The 19,525-nt window shown below is 34.6% G+C and overlaps 2 protein-coding genes across 2 annotated transcripts in view; one reads left to right on the forward strand and one right to left on the reverse strand.

The window, feature by feature from the left end:
- Positions 1-19,525, forward strand: part of FAM227B (family with sequence similarity 227 member B) — a gene marked incomplete at its 3' end in the record, with an annotated part of 241,992 nt that overhangs the window by 86,547 nt on the left and 135,920 nt on the right.
- FGF7 (fibroblast growth factor 7) overlaps positions 9,780-19,525 on the reverse strand; it is a 62,753-nt gene continuing 53,007 nt past the window's right edge. Inside the window, exons 3-4 of the mRNA XM_082620107.1 lie at positions 11,801-11,904; positions 9,780-10,773 (exon numbers count right to left, since the gene is read on the reverse strand). Coding sequence (XP_082476233.1) covers positions 10,579-10,773; positions 11,801-11,904 — 299 coding nt within the window. The 3' untranslated portion in view covers positions 9,780-10,578. The remainder of the gene's footprint in view (positions 10,774-11,800; positions 11,905-19,525) is intronic.

Here is a 19,525-nt window from a genome sequence, read left to right on the forward strand (position 1 = left end):
TCCTCAACAGCTATGTCATTCTTTTAAAGGTTGTGCCCTGACCCCTTCCCTTCTGTCTCAAAACCCTCACTCCCCAGGAAGGATCCCTGAGCCTGTGAAATAGCCCCCTCCTCTTCTGTGTCCTCTGCTAGGGATGCAGGTCCTGACCAGATCACTTCTCCCTTCCTACCAGATTGTGTGTGAATCTTTCCTCACAGCTTTGGTTGTAGAGGAGCCTTCCTGCTAGTTCCCAGTGAGAGTCATTCTATATGTAGTTGTAGCTTTGATGTTTTCATGAGGGGAGGTGAGTCCAGCATCCTCCTATTCCGTCACATTGAACCCACCCCAAGATGGTACATTTCTATTCATTTGCAACAACTACATTTATATATTGCTTAAATATTGGAATGCTTTGTAATGAGGTGTACTCATTATTCTGTCACTGAATTGGAATTGGTTTATCCATTCATTGAATGAATATTTGCTGACTGCTTACTCTGTGCCAGACACTGTTAAAGGTGCTTGGGATATGTAAGTGAACAAAATAGATAAGATCCATTTTTTTTAAATTAAGGACTAGTGAGGAGAAAAAGACAATGGGATAAACACAGTGGACTAAGGGAACTCTAAGGTTTATGGTGAGCAGTGAGAAGATTGGACAGATAAAGTAGAGCCAGTTGTTTGACAGCTTCGGATGCTATTTTAAAGAATTTAAACTAAATCCAATAGTCAGTAAGCAGCTAACATGGATTCTTTAACTGACAACTGATACCATCAAAGTAGTATTTCAGGAAGATTAAGGAAATAGGTAGTATCTGAGATGGGCAGGAACTTGAGACAGAAGAATGATTAGGGAACAATTGCTAAACTCTAGACATGAGGTAATGAAGTTGTAAAGGACCAAGAAAGACATACATCTGAGATGTTGAAAAAGAAGAGGCTAGCTAGGTTTTGGTGATAACGGATAGTCAAAGAGAAGTAGAGGTAAGAATAAAGCTGACTAAATTTTGAGCATAAATTTCAGGGAAAATATTCATCCATTCTCATGTACAGAGGGTTGGAATATATATTGGGGAAAAGCTTTCTGAAAATCAAATTTGCAATTTACATTTTTAAAGGATTTAAAATTTATTGGTCTAATAATTCTGTTTCTTATAATTATCTTAATAAGATAATCATAAATATACAGGAGTATGTACAAAAAAATCATATTTATGTTAGTGAAAAATTTGAAACAACCAAAATAACCAACAATAGAAGATCAGTTAAGTCTCACCCAGCCTAGCTGGATCCATTAATTGGTTGATTAATAGAAAAAATTTAAAGTGGAGACTCATTAAGTTGATATGTACATATGCCTTAAGTATTTTCTTTACTTCAAACATAACTGTGTACATTCATTTGTCAATTTTTTATATGGGGCTATTGTCTTTTCCATATCAATGGGCATATCATGCCCATTAAAATATTGTCTACGGTGTACAGTTAGAGTTTCTTTAAAATGGCATGAGAATTCAGTGATATCTGGCAAACATTCTGAGTGCATAATTCTAGACTTTTATTACTTTTTTTCCTGTTTTTTTCCCCATACCTAATTTAACATTTAAGTCTTTAATCACTTACATTTTTCCATTGCCCCTCCATAGGCCACTCTAAAGACTTTGGCTTTTATTCTAATATGGAAAACAGCTGCAGTTTTGAATGAGAAATTGCATTATCTGAGATATGATATAACAGAATCACTCTGGCTGCTCTGTGTGAGAATGGACTATGGTGTGTGTGTAGCAGGTGTTGGGAGTAGGGGGAGGGTGTCCTTTGTGCACTTTATACTCCATAATTGTTTCATTGCAAAAACAACTGTGGCTCTGTTTCCAGTGTTTGCATTTCCTTTTAGCCCCAATGTGAATAACAAAATATAGAGATAATAGGAAAACCAGGGATCCAAGAAGCACTGCAGACTTAGAAAATATGGAATTAGGTGGGAAGCAGCATAAGGCTTTTCAGGGTGTTTAGGGAAGAAACAAAGATAAAGAATCAGGTGTAATTCCTAAGAAGTCCTCTCCACCCCTGCTGCCATCATTTAGCTAATTGGTTCTCAAATGCATAGGCCCATTAGAATCTCCTGGGGAGCTTTAAAAATACCAGTGCCTGGGCCCCATCCCAGATATACTGATGCATTTGGTCTGGGGTGGGGCCTAGGTCTCATCATATATATATATATATATATATATATATATATATATATATATATATATATATATATATATATATGTAAATCCCAGGTGATTCCAATGTGCATCTTGCATTAAAACAAATTGTTTTTCAAGTCTGTTTAGCTCTTATCCTCATATGATATTGGGTAACTTGTGACTGATTACCTCCACCATCTAGGACAAAACTCTATGGCTTGAGGAATTTCAGCTGGCATTTATGATCTTATTCTCCTGAGGTAGGGTGGTGGAGGGGAAGGTTATCTTCATGTTGGGTCTGAAGGCAGGGTCATTTCCTTCATGTAGAGGCAAAGTGATGTTAGTTTTCCACCTACATTTGGAAATCTAAGAAGGCACAACTCAAGCTAATAGGCAGTACACGCTGTGGTTCAAACCTTTTCTCAATTATCCTATGTGGCATTTTACCATAAAGTATCCCTCAGGGAAGGATCAAATATGTTGCCACAGAGGATATACCTACTTCGTCTTTCTCTGCTGAATGGCTCACCACTGAAAGCCATGAATTACTCGTTATTAGGCCCTAAAGAATCCTGTCTTTGTGGCAGCGGCTTTAAAAACATTGTTTCTGACTTGTGATAGTCAGCCTTTAAGATGGCCTCCAGTGATTCCTGCTTTCTGGTTTGTATGCCTTTGTTAATTCCCCCCCCTTGAGTACAGGCAGAAGTGATGAGACACTTCTGAAGATTAGGCTATGAAATACTGTGACTTCCGTTTTGGGCACTCTTTTTCATTCTCTCTGATTCCTTGCTCCGTGGGAAACAAACTGCCATGTTGTAAGTGGAGCTATGGAGAGGCACAAGTGGCGAGGAAGTGGTATTTCAAACCCACAACCAATGAGGATCTATGGTTGATCCCTCTCTGAGTTGAGCATTGAGATAACAGATAACTGCAGTTCTGGCCAACACCTTGATTGCAGCCTTATAGAAGATTCTAGCTAGAGACAACTAGCTAAACCACACCCAGGTCCCTAACTGCATTAACTATGAGATAATGAAAACTTGCTGTTTAAGCCATTAAGTTTTAGGATAATTTGTTACACAACAATAGATAACTAATACGTGTCTGGCTGGACTTATCAAGAGAAAGCCCTTCCATCTTCATGCTAAATGTTATTATTCACTTCACATTTCAATTATTAGACTATAAGTTCTATTTATATGAAAAGAAAATAAATTTTTATCACCTCATAAATTCAATTTGAGGATTTGGAAACTCCTGAAATTGAAGAGACTAGGACTTTCTCTGTTGTTTTCTGGCAAATCTTCTCAACTCAGGAGAAAGTAAGGAGGACCTTCAAGATGGTGGAGGAGTAAGACATGGAGATCACCTTCCTCTCCACAAATACATCAAAAATACGTCTACATGTAGAACAACTCCTACAGAACACCTACTGAATGCTGGCATAAGACCTCAGACTTGCCAAAAGGCAAGAAACTCCCCACGTACCTGGGCAGAGCAAAGGAAAAAACAGAGACAAAAGAATAGGGATGGGATCTGCACCTCTGGGAGGGAGCTGTGAAGGAGGAAAAATTACCACACACTAGGAAGCCCCATCTCTGGTGGAAATGGGGTGTGTGTTGGGGGGAAGCTTCAGAGCCACAGAGGAGAGTGAAGCAACAGGGGTACAGACAGCAAAGCAAAGAGATTCCCGCACAGAGGATCAGTGCCGACCAGCACTCAACAGCCTGAGAGGCTTCTCTGCTCACCCGCCGGGGCGATTGGGGGCTGGGAGCTGAGGCTCGGGCTTCGGAGTTCAGATCCCAGGGAGAAGACTGGGGTTGGCTGCGTGAACACAGCCTGAAGGGGGCTAGTGAGCCACAGCTAACCTGGGGGGAGTCCGGGAAAAATCTGAAACTACCTAAGACTCAAGAGACCATTGTTCGGGGTGTGTGAGGAGATTCAGAATACCACCTAAACGAGCTTCACAGATGGTGTGAGCCACGGCCATCAGCGCAGACACCAGAGACGAGCATGAAATGCTAAGGCTGCTGCTGCAGCAACCAAAAAGGCTGTGTCTAATTGGTAATTACCATTCCTATTAATTGATATTTATTGGACATTCCATCCAAAACAACAGAATACACTTTCTTCTGAAGTGCTCATGGAACATTCTCCAGGATAGATCCTATCTTGGGTCACAAATCAAGCCTTGGTGAGTTTAAGAAAATTGAAATCGTATCAAGCACCTTTTCCGACCACAACGCTATGAGACTAGATATCAATTACAGGAAAAAAACTAAAAATACAAAAACATGGAGGCTAAACAATACACTACTAAATAACCAAGAGATTACTGAAGAAATCAAGAGGAAACCAAAAAATACCTAGAAACAAATGACAATGAAAACACGACGAACCAAAAACTATGGGATACAGCAAAAGAAGTTCTAAGAGGGAAGTTTATAGCAATACAATCCTACCTCAAGAAAGAAGAAACATCTCACATAAACAACCTAACTTTAAACCTAAAGCAATTAGAGAAAGTACAAAAAAAAAAAAACAACCCAAAGTTAGCAGAAGGAAAGAAATCATGAAGATCAGATCAGAAATAAATGAAAAAGAAATGAAGGAAACGATAGCAAAGATCAATAAAACTAAAAGCTGGTTCTTTGAGAAGATAAACAAAATTGATAAACCTTTAGCCAGACTCATCAAGAAAAAAAGGGAGAAGACTCAAATCAACAGAATTAGAAACGAAAAAGGAGAAGGTAACAACTGACACTGCAGAAATACAAAGGATCATGAGAGATTACTACAAACAACTATATGCCAACAAAATGGACAACCTGGAAGAAATGGACAAATTCTTAGAAAAGCACAACCTTCTGAGCCTGGACCAGGAAAAAATAGAAAATATAAACAGACCGATCACAAGTACTGAAATCGAGACTGTGATTAAAAATCTTCCAACAAACAAAAGCCCAGGACCAGATGGCTTCACAAGTGAATTCTATCAGATGTTTAGAGAGAGCAAACTCCTATCCTTCTCAAACTCTTCCAAAATATAGCAGAGGGAGGAACATTCCCAAACTCATTCTATGAGGCCACCATCACCCCGATACCAAAACCAAAGATGTCACAAAGAAAGGAAACTACAGGCCAATATCATTGATACACATAGATGCAAAAATCCTCAACAAAATACTAGCAAACAGAATCCAACAGCACATTAAAAGGATCATACAACATGATCAAGTGGGGTTTATCCCAGGAATGCAAGGATTCTTCAATATATGCAAGTCAATCAATGTGATACTCCATGTTAACAAACTGAAGGATAAAAACCATATGATCATCTCAATAAATGCAGAAAAAGCTTTCAACAAAGTTCAACACCCATTTATGATAAAAACCCTCCAGAAAGAAGGCATAGAGAGAACTTACCTCAACATAATAAAGGCCATATATGACAAACCCACAGCCAACATCATTCTCAATGGTGAAAAGCTGAAACCATTTCCTCTAAGATCAGGAACAAGACAAGGTTGTCCACTCTCACCACTATTATTCAACATAGTTTTGGTAGTTTTAGCCCCAGCAATCAGAGAAGAAAAAGTAATAAAAGGAATCCAAATAGAAAAAGAAGTAAAGCTGTCACTGTTTGCAGATGACATGATACTATACATAGAAATCCTAAAGAGGCTACCAAAAAACTACTAGAGCTAATCAATGAATTTGGTAAAGTAGCAGGATACAAAATTAATGCACAGAAATCTCTTGCATTCCTACACACTAATGATGTAAAATCTGAAAGAGAAATTAAGGAAACAATCCCATTAGGCACTGCAACAAAAGAATAAAATACCTAGGAATAAACCTACCTAAGGAGCCAAAGACCTGTGCAGAAAACTATAAGACACTGACGAAAGAAATTAAAGATGATGCAAACAGATGGAGAGATATGCTATGTTCTTAGATTGGAAGAATCAACACTGTGAAAATGACTGTACTACCCAAAGCAATCTACAGATTCAGTGCAATCCCTATTAAACTACCAATGTCATTTTTCACAAAACTAGAACAAAAAATTTCACAATTTGTATGGTAACACAAAAGACCGTGAATAGCCAAAGCAGTCTTGAGAAAGAAAAACGGAGCTGGAGGAATCAGGCTCCCGTCTTCAGACTATACTACAAAGCTACAGTAATCAAGACAATATGGTACTGGCACAAATCAGAAATATAGATCATGGAACAGGATAGAAAGCCCAGAGATAAACCAACGCACATATAGTCACCTTATTTTTGATGAAGGTGGCAAGAATAAACAATGGAGAAAAGACAGCCTCTTCAATAAGTGGTGCTGGAAGAACTGGACAGCTACATGTCAAAGAATGAAATTAGAACACTCCCTCTTACCATACATGAAAATAAACTGAAAATGGATTACAGACCTAAATGTGAGGCCAGACACTATCAAACTCTTAGAGGAAAACATAGGCAGAACAGTCTATGACATAAATCACAGCAAGATCCTTTTTGACCCACCTCCTAGAGAAATGGAAATAAAAGCAAAAATAAACAAATGGGACCTAATGGAACTTAAAACTTTTGTACAGCAAAGGAAACCATAAACAAGACAAAAAGACAACTCTCAAAATGGAAGAAAATATTTGCAAATGAAGCAACTGACAAAGGATTAATCTCCAAAATTTACAAGCAGCTCATGCAGCTCAATATCCAAAAAACAAACAACTGAATCCAAAAATGGGCAGAAGACATAAATAGACATTTCTCTAAAGAAGATATACAGATAGCCAACAAACATGTGAAAGGATGCTCAACATCACTAATCATTAGAGAAATGCAAATCAAAACTAAAACGAGGTATCACCTCACACCAGTCAGAATGGCCATCATCAGAAAATCTCCAAACAATAAATGCTGGAGAGGGTGTGGAGATAGGGTACCCTCTTGCACTATTGGTGGGAATGTAAACTTATCCAGCCACTATGGAGAACAGTATGGAGGTTCCTTAAAAAACTAAAAATAGAACTACCATACGACCCAGCAATCCTACTACTGGGCATATACCCTGAGAAAACCATAATTCAAAAAGAGTCATGTACCAAAATGTTCATAGCAGCCCTATTTACAATAGCCTGGAGATGGAAACAACCTAAGTGTCCATCATCGGATGAATGGGTAAAGAAGATGTGGCACATATATACAATGGAATATTACTCAGCCATAAAAAGAAACGAAATTGAGCTATTTGTAATGAGGTCGATGGACCTAGAGCCTGTCATACAGAGTGAAGTAAGTCAGAAAGAGAAAGACAAATACTGTATGCTGACACATATATATGGAATTTAAGAAAAAAAAATGTCATGAAGAACATAGGGGTAAGACAGGAATAAAGACACAGACCTACTAGAGAATGGACTTGAGGATATGGGGAGGGGGAAGGGTAAGCTGTGACAAAGTGAAAGAGCGGCATGGACATATATACACTACCAAACGTAAGGTAGATAGCTAGTGGGAAGCAGCCGCATAGCACAGGGAGATCAGCTCGGTGCTTTGTGACCGCCTGGAGGGGTGGGATAGGGAGAGTGAGAGGGAGACGCAAAAGGGAGGGGATGTGGGAACATATGTATATGTATAACTGATTAAATTTGTTATAAAGCAAAAAAAAGTTGAATAGGAGTCAAAATTAGAAATTTCATCATTTTTCCCTCCTTTTGAGTCAAATATGACAGTATAGACTATTATATATGAAGTGAAGTGCCAAAACATGTCACATTTGCATGCAAATGTAAAGGTTATATCTCAATAGGAATATTTTTTTTAAAAGACCACTAACTAATAATCTTAATCATCCAAGAGTAGGAAGTACATGCTGAATGACCTAGACTCTTGTGGGCAGCTCTGAACCTAACCAGCTATGTGATTTGGGATCTGTTACAATCTCAATTTCCTGGTCTACAAATGAATAGTAAGGACTAAGGCCGCTTGCAGTGTTTAGATTCTTGAATTCTAAGTGTATGTAACTAGTGCAGATTTTATTTTCTAAAATTTTCACGTTAAGTGTAAAAAAAGGGGGGAGGGAGGATAAAGAATTATAAGTAAGTGTTTCTAGAAACACTACTGGATTGGACTTACTGCTAAATGTTGGTTAATTCAGCATTGCTTTGTAATTTGTTCATAACTATAACTCTGTAGTCAGAGTATTTGGTCCTAATATAGCTCATATCTTATATACATACACACTGTTTCTGTTTAAATTTCCATATAATCATGTTTCACCCTAACTTTTTAAAATAAAGTACAGTTAGTCTCATTATGAATTTTCTTTGATACTCAAACATTGAGTGAATTCATATAAAAGACTGATTATGGACAGACACTCTGCTAGACACTAAGGAAACAAATATGAAAAACATAGATCCTCAAAAAAAAAACAACACACACATAGGTCCTCTTCTGCTCTCAGTATGTTCACAAGACACCAGTAACAGAAGCCTGATCTAGGAACCTAGGCTAGCAAGGCCCTTGAATCATACAACAGTAAAGAATATCATTCATGGCATTTCCCCAGAGTATATCTGAGGAAGGGCAAATTTTTCTAGCTTCCTGCAGCCTCATCACGTAGGTTGAGTGACAAGAAAATCAAATGAACCTGTTATTTCTGTTAACTTAGCCTTTTCATGTAACTCTCTCATAAATGTATTATCAGTTAATATTTGTATAAAATAAAGGGACTTAAAAGACAAATATTTTGAAATTAAAACCACCCTTATTAGCATACCACTAATTTAATTTCGATAAATGTTGGCCTTCTACTGATGAACAATAAAGTGCTAAAAAGATCTGCCAATGCCAGAATTATGAAGTAGAAATTTATCTTTTCAGTAAGTCCATTATCTGTAGCCTGACTTCAAGCCTTCATTGCTATTCAGGGCCTCAAATCCCTAAGTATAGACTCTACTTTGGGCATTGTGCTCTTGCCATTGAACAGGAAAACAACTTTCAATGCTGCCATATTTTGAATGGCAGAGATTTCTAGAGATTAGAAAAACTACTAACTTTAAATATGCATATTTTTTGAATGTTGTACTATTCTACTCATGAACTCAAATATAGTTTAACTTTAAAATCCTGTAAGTTCTTTTATCTACAGTGATTTTACTTATAAGATCCAATTTAGTTGACAAGAGTATGTGGCAAAACATATTTCACATTTTTGTATTGTTCCCTGTGAGACGTCTATTGTAAGAATTGCTGCAGGCTGTCATTTTTGTCTGCTGTCCAGGATTTGCTGGCCTGAGTGCTGTGTACTAGACTTGGTGTTGCTCATGAGGGGGAGGGGGAACTTGCAATTGAGCCAGACGGTTTTGTTATTGCTTTAGAATTAAAAGCATATGAAACAGATACAACTTATTAAGGTTTTTTTATAAATAACATAAACTTAAATAACAAAACAGTAAAGTTCAAATACAACTTAAAATAGAGTTTAATGCGGTAACCACAGGAAAAAAGCATGATTATTTATGGGAAGAACATTATTAAAAGCCATATTCCCAAATATGAATTATACAAAAGATAGATTATGTTACTTGAAAAAAACATAAAAGATTTTTGAATTTTACTTTTAGGGATTATAAAATGTTATTTTGTGGTGAGTGAGATGAAGTACAGTATTATCATCATTATTGCTATTTTATATACAAGATTTTTGAAAACATCCTTTAAGCAATACCCTTTCAATTGGGAGCAGCATTAGGAATTTTGTTCTTGTTAATAGGTACAAGCATGTTCTAATCTTATACTCTTGTAAAACTACCTCTTTGATTCATTTCCATAATAGAATTTTTTAGAATATTCCTTCTTTTCTGATTAGAATTTAAGTGGTTCACAACTTTTCACTAGAAAGCGTTCAGATACTGCTCATATTCCATAGTTAGTGTTGGCTTGATTATCTGACAAATCATTCCAGCAGCTTTTAGGTCTGACACATCTTATATAACATCATCTGCATTATTATTATTATAGCAGCCATTTTATAAGCAGATAGGAATATTTAAATAATCATTATCAGATAATCAAATCTAACAGTCTTAAGGGTAAATTAATTTAAGAAAAAACATTACTATTACTGACATCATGATTGTACAACCAGTTTTACAATTTTTTACAACTTTTAGTTACTAAATCTGATTTTTGTGTATATTTTTTCAAATCTTTCTTTAATGCAGTCTCTTAAAATAAACATAAATGCGCAAGTCCAGCTTGATCAGTTTTTCAGTAGTTTTCCAGCCTTTCTTGGTTACTTTAAAAAAAAAAAAAAGAAAAGAAAAGAAAAAAGGAAGAAAACAGTCCACTTAAAGAAATCTCCCTGCTGGAACTGGTTTCTTATATGCCATATATGATTAGGTTATTGCCATAGGAAGAAAGTGGGCTGTTTTTTGTTCTTTCTTCGTTTTTTTCCCTCTTACAGGAACCCCCTTTTGATTTAAGGCAACAAACATTTCTCCTCCGCTGTGTGTCCATTTAGCTGATGCATATGTGTTGTAGTGGTTTTCCAGAATTAACTCTTTGAAGTTACAATCTTCATTGCATTCTTTCTGCAAAGAACAACAAACAAACAACATTATCCAAATGATTTTTGGAGGGACTCAATTAGACAAAGAATAAGCAGTAATATTTGGTAGAATTAAAACATACATGACTTCTTTTGAGCAGGCATAATGCAGTTTGTTATATATACTTAGCATATTTGAAAAAAGATTAAATTTTTTAAAAGATAAAATGATACACATTTAGTTATGCAACATAGCTTCAAACATGTAGCTTTTTGGCAGTCAGTTGCTACTATTCTTAAGTATTAAGAGCTATTTCTCCCTAATTAACAGCTCTCATGTTACTATGCCCAAGTCACTCTTTCCCTAACACTGATATTTTGATACAATTAGCAGAGCCTCTGCCTCCCTCAGCTGAAGGCCATATTTCACAACTTTTCTTCATTTACTATTACACTGCCTGTGATAGTGATGGAAAATAAAAAGTTAATTTGTTCATCCAACTCTTCATTCATTCACTTAAACCTGTATTTTTATGTAGTCTGTGCCAGGAATACAAAGGAAAGTCAATTATACTTTGTTATAGTGGGATGAACTATTGCATATTTCATGTTATAATAAAGTGAGAACAATGGGAATGCTTACAGTTCAAAGCCCGTGATTGTGAGATTGATGTTGATAAACAAACGTCTGGATTTTTTTCCCCCAAGAATTTTCATGTCAGCAAAGTGCAAATTGGGTGAACTTTAACAAAAAGAGCTTTAATACTGACAGATGGACATTTTAGATTTTAAGAATCTAAAGTACAAATGGAATCTTAGAGCTGGAAGGATCCTTAGAGGTGAGTTAATCCGACTTGTTTTACAGATGAAGAAACCAAAGTCCAGAGAACTTAAGCAAATTGTCCAAGATCACAGAGAAAATTTAATTCTTAAGTATAAAATGTTTTAATGAAATCATTGAATTATGTAGTTTGAGAGGAATTAATTTCATTTTTACTTTTCAGAAAGGGAAAATATTTTTGACAAAAATAAGTTTGAGAAACAAAGTCTAAGCTATCAATTATCAATACCTTTGCATAGAGTTTTCCTTCCTTGTTCATTGCAAGATAATATTCACTTTCCACTCCTTTGATTGCTACAATTCCAACGGCCACTGTCCTGATTTCCATGATGTCTGCAAGGAATCACAGAAAGATATGTCAGTTATTCACTCAGCTTTGCAGGTTATCTAAGAATGACCATTTGTCCTTATTTCTGTTTCACTTGGAAGTTAAGATTATTAACGTGATTATTTACTCAGCTTGAGACCCCCATCCACCCATAACATGTACACACAAACACCAGATTAGTCCTTATTAAATGTGGGAAGTGCAAAACTATTGATTTTTTATTTTGTAGAAAAAGATATTTGGATTCAAAAAGAAGAGTTACATATTTGAATTTAGCTTTTTCTTCTCTAGAATTGCATTTCTAATTTACTATAATAGTAATAATAACATCAATAATACCTAATGTTTATTGAATTCATACCACATGCAAAGGATTGTTTTAGCACTCATGTATTAATACATGTACTTATCACCAAGACTATAAGGCAAGTAGTCATATTATCCCCAGTTTACAGATCAAGAAGCTCAGGTACAAAGAATTAATTTGCCCACATTCTCAGCTGGTAAGTGGCAGAAGTGGAATTTGAACCCAAAAGGTCTGGCTCTTAATCATTATATAATGCTATGAAAGTATATAATTAGCTAACATCTTTAATTTTCTACTTAAACTTTATATTAATAATTATTGCTGACAGAATATTTCTTGAATATACTGAAAATGAATAAAATTCCGATTAAAGCAATTGTAAATGATGGTAAACAGAACCAACTACCTTTAAAAAATTAAATATTTTATTTTGATTTATTTTTTTAAATTTTTATTAGAGTATGGTTGATTTACAATGTTGTATTAGTTTCAGGTGTACAACAAAGTGAATCAGTTATACATATACATATATCCACTCTTTTTTAGATTCTTTTCCCATATAGGCCATTACAGAGTATTGAGTAGAGTTCTCTGTTCTATACAGTAGGTCCTTATTAGTTATCTATTTTATATATAGTAGTGTGTATATGTCAATCCAGTCTACCAATTTATCCCTCCCCTCCCTTACCCCCTGGTAACTATAAGTTTGTTTTCTACATCTGTAATTCTGTTTCTGTTTTGTACATAAGTTCATTTGTACCTAAAAAATATTAAATATTTTAAACTGATAGTGAGCTTTTTGATAATGAAAACAGAGTCTAAAACCAAATTATGAGTCCTGATCACATAATATTTTATAACTTTATACCATTTAATTAATTTTTTAACTATTATTGAAATTGCCACAAGAATGTTAACCTACTGTTTCATTGCATATCATTTCCTAAAGTGCTGTATTTTAATACTCTAAGTACAGTAAAAAAAAAACTCTCAATCAATTTTTTTAAATGGCATAGAAATTAAAAGTTTAGTGAACCATTTTATGTAACTACTGTTAATTATATTTTCAGCTTGAGACATTCTCTTTCTTGCACTTAACATAATACAAAGAAAATTCCAACTGAAAATTATCTGCATAAATCAAGTTTCCAGAGGCTGTTTTCTAAAATATTCACTTAAGTGGAGGAAATTCTAATTTTTTATTCCATGCCTTCACTTCATCCTCTTATTTATTCTTCTGGCTTCATTTTTCCTATCTGGAGAATAAAATTTTTACCCATTTCATCAGGATTAATGTAGCCTAGTTAATATGTGTTATCTGTTTCCAATATATGCTGCATATAGAAGTCATTTCCCCACTATACTATGGTTAGTACTAGTCAGAGATCATCCAATTGAGAGTTCTACAGCTGCTTATCTAGAAATTGAGGTCTATGAAGAAAATGCAAAGGAATGGATATTTATCTTTTAAAGTATTTATGAAGCATTGTCAGAATGCATAGAACTGTATGGTAATTTTAGGATACAAATTAAGAAAAACAGCACTGGTTTCTGAACTCCAGAAGTTAAAATCTAGTATAAACAGCAAAACACATATGTAAACACACACGTAGATACACCTTAATTAAAAGAAAAGAAAACTTCTCTGAATCCTTGTCTGCAAATGGTATCTTAAAAACTTTTAAGATACAGCCCTGAAGGAGAGGCTAAGGGAAATGTTAACAATTGCTTACAAGCATGTGAAGGATGTGATGCTGATGCATTCATGCAAAATTCAACAAATCTTCAGTTAGAGCCAATTCTGTGCTAGGCTCAATTCAGAGACAAACCCTGCCCTCTTGGAGCACTTTATCTGGCAGCTAACTCTTCTTGTTCAGCAAAGGAAGATCAAAGGGAAATAGTTTATTACGCAGCAGAATCCAAATAGGTTAAGTTTATATCAATACAATGAAGAATACTAAAGAAATTCACTGATTCAACCAATTTGCAATACCTTCAAAATTGAGTAAATATATCTATTTAAAAACATACAGAATAGTTGATTTCTAAAGATCTTACCACTGTAAAATGTGAAGTCAGTTTTTTCCTTCTAGTCCCTTTCTCCTGCTATTTCCCTCTTTATTCAATATTTTCTCTGAGAAAGGAGAGTACTGATGCATAGGCTTAGAGTATCTTTCATGCTCAGTTTTAATTAGGGAATGAAATCTGTCATGTTTGCTGTTTTTTTCATTTATAGACCAACTGTCTACAAAATATAAATATAGAATGATAGAGGTATTGTTGATTATGCTATGTGGATGCTTTCCCTTCAGGTTCAGTCATGACAATATATTCATATTGTCCCATCTCTAAACCCTTTTCCTCTACCCCCTGCCTGCCCATTGCCCACCATATTTTTGTTACACTCTGACACTCAATAGGTGATAAACATTGTTAATCTTATCCCTCCAAACATTGGGGTTAAGGACATCAAAAAATCTTTAGATTTTTAACAACCCAATTAAAAAATGGGCAAAATGTCTGAACAGATACCTTACCAAAGTAGATACACAGTTGGCAAATAAGCATATGAACATATGTTCAATCTTTAAAGATTCTACTTTTAACCAGGATGAGGACAGACTTGAAAATGGCAAGGTTCCTGACACAGTAATATATTCTATATTGTTTGATTTGATGTATTTAAAAAATCATTTCACTAGGAAATCAACAGACCTAAAAATATATTGCTCAGAAGAGCATTAAGTAGTACGGGCAGAGTTAATACACTATCAATCCTGACTTTCTGGTCTGTTTTGCCCCGTGTGCTGTGCCCTTTTTTATTCAAGAAAACCCAAGAATGAAGAAACTAAAGTTATCATTCTTTCATTTAAGTGCAGAGAAGGAAGTAGTGTTCCTACAGATTTTAAAGTGTTTTAACTTTCCTGTTTTCAAAAAAAGTTTTTATTTTTTAGAGAAGTTTTAGGTTCACAGCAAAATTGAGGGGAAGGTACAGAGATTTCCCATCTACCCCCTGCTCCCACACATGCATAGCCTCCCCAGTTATCACATCCCCCACCAGAGTGGTATGGTTGTTATAATTAATGAACCTACATTGACCATCATTATCAACCACAGCCCATAGTTTACTTTATGGTGTACTCTTGGTGTTTGGACATGTATCATCATTTCTGTATCATACAGTATTTTTACTGGCCTAAGAGTCCTCTGTTCTCGGCCTGTTCATTTCTCTCCCTTACCCACAACTCTTGGAGACCACTGATCTTTTCACTGTCTCCATGGTTTTGCTTTTTCCAGAATGTTATATAGTTGGAATCATAGAGTATGTAGCCTTTTCAGGTTGGCTTCTTTCACTTAGTAATATGCATTTAAGGTTCCTGCATGTCTTTTCATGAGTTAGCAGAAAAAAAATTCTTAGTGTTTGATCACGTAAAAATCCACCAATCCCAACTCCTTCAATATTTCTTTTCCCTGAACCTTTTAATATTTATATTTAAAAGTTTTGAGGGGCCATATATTAATATAGATGTTCTAGCATGATAACTAAGAATTATTTTAAAGTTGAAAATAAGTGGAAACAGTGGCTTAATGGTTATTAGGCCACTCAGAACATTTAATTTTGTCCTCGACCAAATATACTTTCTTGGGCACATTAAAACTAAGAATTGGTACCAAAAAAGAAAAACATTTTAATGTTAAATGACTTTTATGATCTTCTGTCAAGCTGTGATTGTTAGATGGAAAATCTTCACCATTATATATTTATATTACATTCAAGGCTATAGATTCCATTCATTTTTATGTCATAGAAGTACATCCAAATACATACATACATGTACACAAAAAACACATCTCATATTTCCAAAATAAAGAACTCTTAAAACTCAACAATAAACAAATAAGCAACCCAGTTAAAAAGTGGGCAAAAGGTCTGAACAGATGTCTCATCAAAGAAAATACACAGATGGCAAATAAGCGTATGAAAATATGCTCAACATTATATGTCATTAGGGACTTACAGAATAAAACAGCGAGATACCACTACACAACTATTAGAATGACTGAAAGTTTTTAAGATACCATTTGCAGACAAGGATGCCGAGCAACTGGAACTGCCATTCATTGCTAGTGGGGATGTAAAGTGGTACAGCCACTTTGGAAAACAGTTTGGTTTCTTACTGAATGTTAAATATACTCTTATCATACAATCCATCAATCCTGCCATAAGTGTTTATCCAATTGAGCTTAAAATTTAAGTCCACACCAAAACCTGAACATGAATATTTATAAGAGTTTTATTCTAAACCATCAAAACTGGAAGCAACCAAAACGTCCTTTAGCATATGAATGGATAAGCTACGGTACATATGTACTTTGGAATATTTTTCAGCGATAAAAGGAAATAAGCTATCAAGACACAAAAAGATACGGAGGAACCTTCAATGCTTATTGTTAAGTGAAAGAAGTCAGTCTGAAAGACTCCATACTGTATGATTCCAGTTGTATGACACTCTGGAAAAGGCTAAACTATAGAGACAGTAAAATGATTAGTTGTTGCCAGGGGCTTGGGAAGAGGGGAGTAGGATGAAAATGTGAAGCATGGGATTGTTAAGGCAGTGAAACTGTTTTATATGATACTGTAATAGTGGATACATGATATTATACATTTGTCAAAACACATAGAGCTATACAAGGCAAAGAGTGAACTTTAGACTATGGAGTTTAGTTAACAATATGTAATTACTGATTCATTAATTGTAACAGATATACCACATTAATGCAAAAATGTTAATAAATAGAAGGACTGTGTGGGGAAGTGGTAGTGGTATGTAGGAACTCTACTATGTACTCATTTTTTCCTGTAAATCTAAAACTGTTCTAAAGGAAAGTCTATTAATTTAAAAAGTACAGTCTAGATTTTAATTAATAATATTATATGAGTGTATAAGAAACTATAGAGTTGACATTTGAACATAGCAGGAATTGGGGCACCGACCCTGGCAGAGTAGAAAATCCATGTATCAGAGTCGGCCCTCTGTATCTGTAGGTTCCACATCCTCGGGTTCAACCAACCGCAGATCATGTACTACCTTAGTACATATTTATTGAAAAAAAATCATTTGTAAGTAGACTAACACAGTTCAAACCCATTTTGTTCAAGAGTCAACTGTAGTGGAACTTTTTATGATTTATTCTTAACCCAAATATGTAGTAATTCTGGGGTTTGTTATTAATTACTACTATTAATGTCTTTGGTGATGGATTAAGATCTGCTTACCAAGATAATGACTTCTCTTTGTGAAATATGGACGGTTATGAGGAGTAAGTTTACAACGCAAACACACTTTGGGAAGTGTAGGAAATACAAATATTCTATATACAGACCACTACTACACTCGTGTGTGATATCTCTCAGGTGTATTGGGATAGAAAAATAACTGAGGTCCAGGAATATTTTAGAAACTTGATCTGGTGACTTTAATTGTGATGTCATCAAAATATCTGGATATTACTAAAATACATAAAAAAATTCAGTTAGTATTTCCTCCTACAGAAAACAAAAATGAATGATACCCAGCAGTATATGCCAAATGCTAAAAAGAACAGGATGGAAAATCAATTCAACCGTTATTCAGAAGAAAGAGGTGTTACATATCCTAGGTGGTCAAGGGAGGATTTGAGGAACAGATAGAACTTGAATTACATCTTGAAGGATAGATAAGGTTGACATAGGTAGAATGGAAACGTCATGCTAATTGAGAAATAAAAGTATGTGTAAGATAGTAGAGTCAACGATTCATAAGTCATTTTCAGAAGATTGAAATTAGAGCTATCTGTCTGGAGTAGGAAACATATCAAAGAGATAGAAAAAGGTGGAAAAGGAGTTAGGATGTGATTGTTGAGGGCCTTGATTGCCAATTTAAGGAATTTTAACTTTTATTTGTAGACAATGAGGAGTCATTGAAGGTTTGAAATTTGAAAAATGTCAGGATATAAATTGTGTTTTAGAAAAATTAATTGGATGTGCAGAGTAGTTAGAGAAAATTACCAGACTTGTATAAGCCAGATTTTCTTCCTCTGCTAATAGTATGAGTTGACCCATAATGGGCTATTGTGATTTTTAAGTAAGTTAATAAATAAATATTTTCAAAATGTCTCAGTTTAACTTCGAATACAGGAAGTATCAGTAGTTATAACCCATATGACCGAAAGCTCTTTGGTGTCCTCAATAATTTTTATGAGTGTAAGTTGTCTCAAGTCTAAAAAGTTTGAAAACAACTTTTCTAAATTTTATTTCTCCTGGTCTGTTTAGTTGCAGTTTGTACTTTGTATATTGTACCCTTATTATCGTAGGTTAAATAGTTTTGGCCACTTTATATAACTTTCTACATACATAGGTTTATAAATAAAATCTCCATGGCACATGCATACAGAAATGCTCAATATATTCCAAAATGTCTGGAGAATTTCTTAATGATATTTTAAAACATCAAGTTGCAAATTATAATTAAATTATGTAAGTAAATAGTAAAGCATGTAAAACATTTGTTTGATCAACTTGGTTACTAGTTTAATATTAGTATGGTTTTAATTAAAGAGTAAGGCTAAGAAATGTATTTACACTGCTCTGATTTTTGTACACTGTTACAATTACAAGAACAGGAAAGAATTTTTCTAAATATGTGTTGTGTATTTAAATCCTGTATCTTAGTGTTATATTTTTTACATATCGTGCATGTGATTGCTCCAATTATTATTAAACCTGTGTGTGTGCATGCACACACAATATTGTAAATTCAAAAGAATTGACTTCAAAGAACAGTACACTCTTGATTTTGTATACTTGTGTCTCTCTTGGACATCTTCAGTCCCTCCCTTCATTGCCTTTTGATTACAAAAATCCACTTTCCAAATTTTTCTCTCAATAAGGCTGTTTTAAGATATTCATAGACCCTAAGTACTACTATTTCCCAAGACCACCCTATACCAATCTAACATTAAAATATATCCATATTTCTCATTAGATACAATATTTTATAACTGTTTTAAAGTTTTATATAAATTTTCTTTTGAAATTACTTGGCCTAAAGTAACTCATTTTATTTATCATTTGCTATCAACTTTCTTCAAATATTGTACATTCTAGGAAGTTCTTGAAAAGTGAAAAAAATTATCAAATTGTTTTCAAATGTTATGAAAAATATTGATAAATTTAATAAATAATGAAGTTGGCTTGATATATTTTATTTGTAATGAGGTGGATAGACCTAGAGTCTGTCATACAGAGTGAAGTAAGTCAGAAAGAGAAAGACAAATAC

This window comes from Mesoplodon mirus, assembly GCF_964341445.2.
Source record: "Mesoplodon mirus genome assembly, chromosome: 4".
NCBI lineage: Eukaryota > Metazoa > Chordata > Mammalia > Artiodactyla > Ziphiidae > Mesoplodon > Mesoplodon mirus.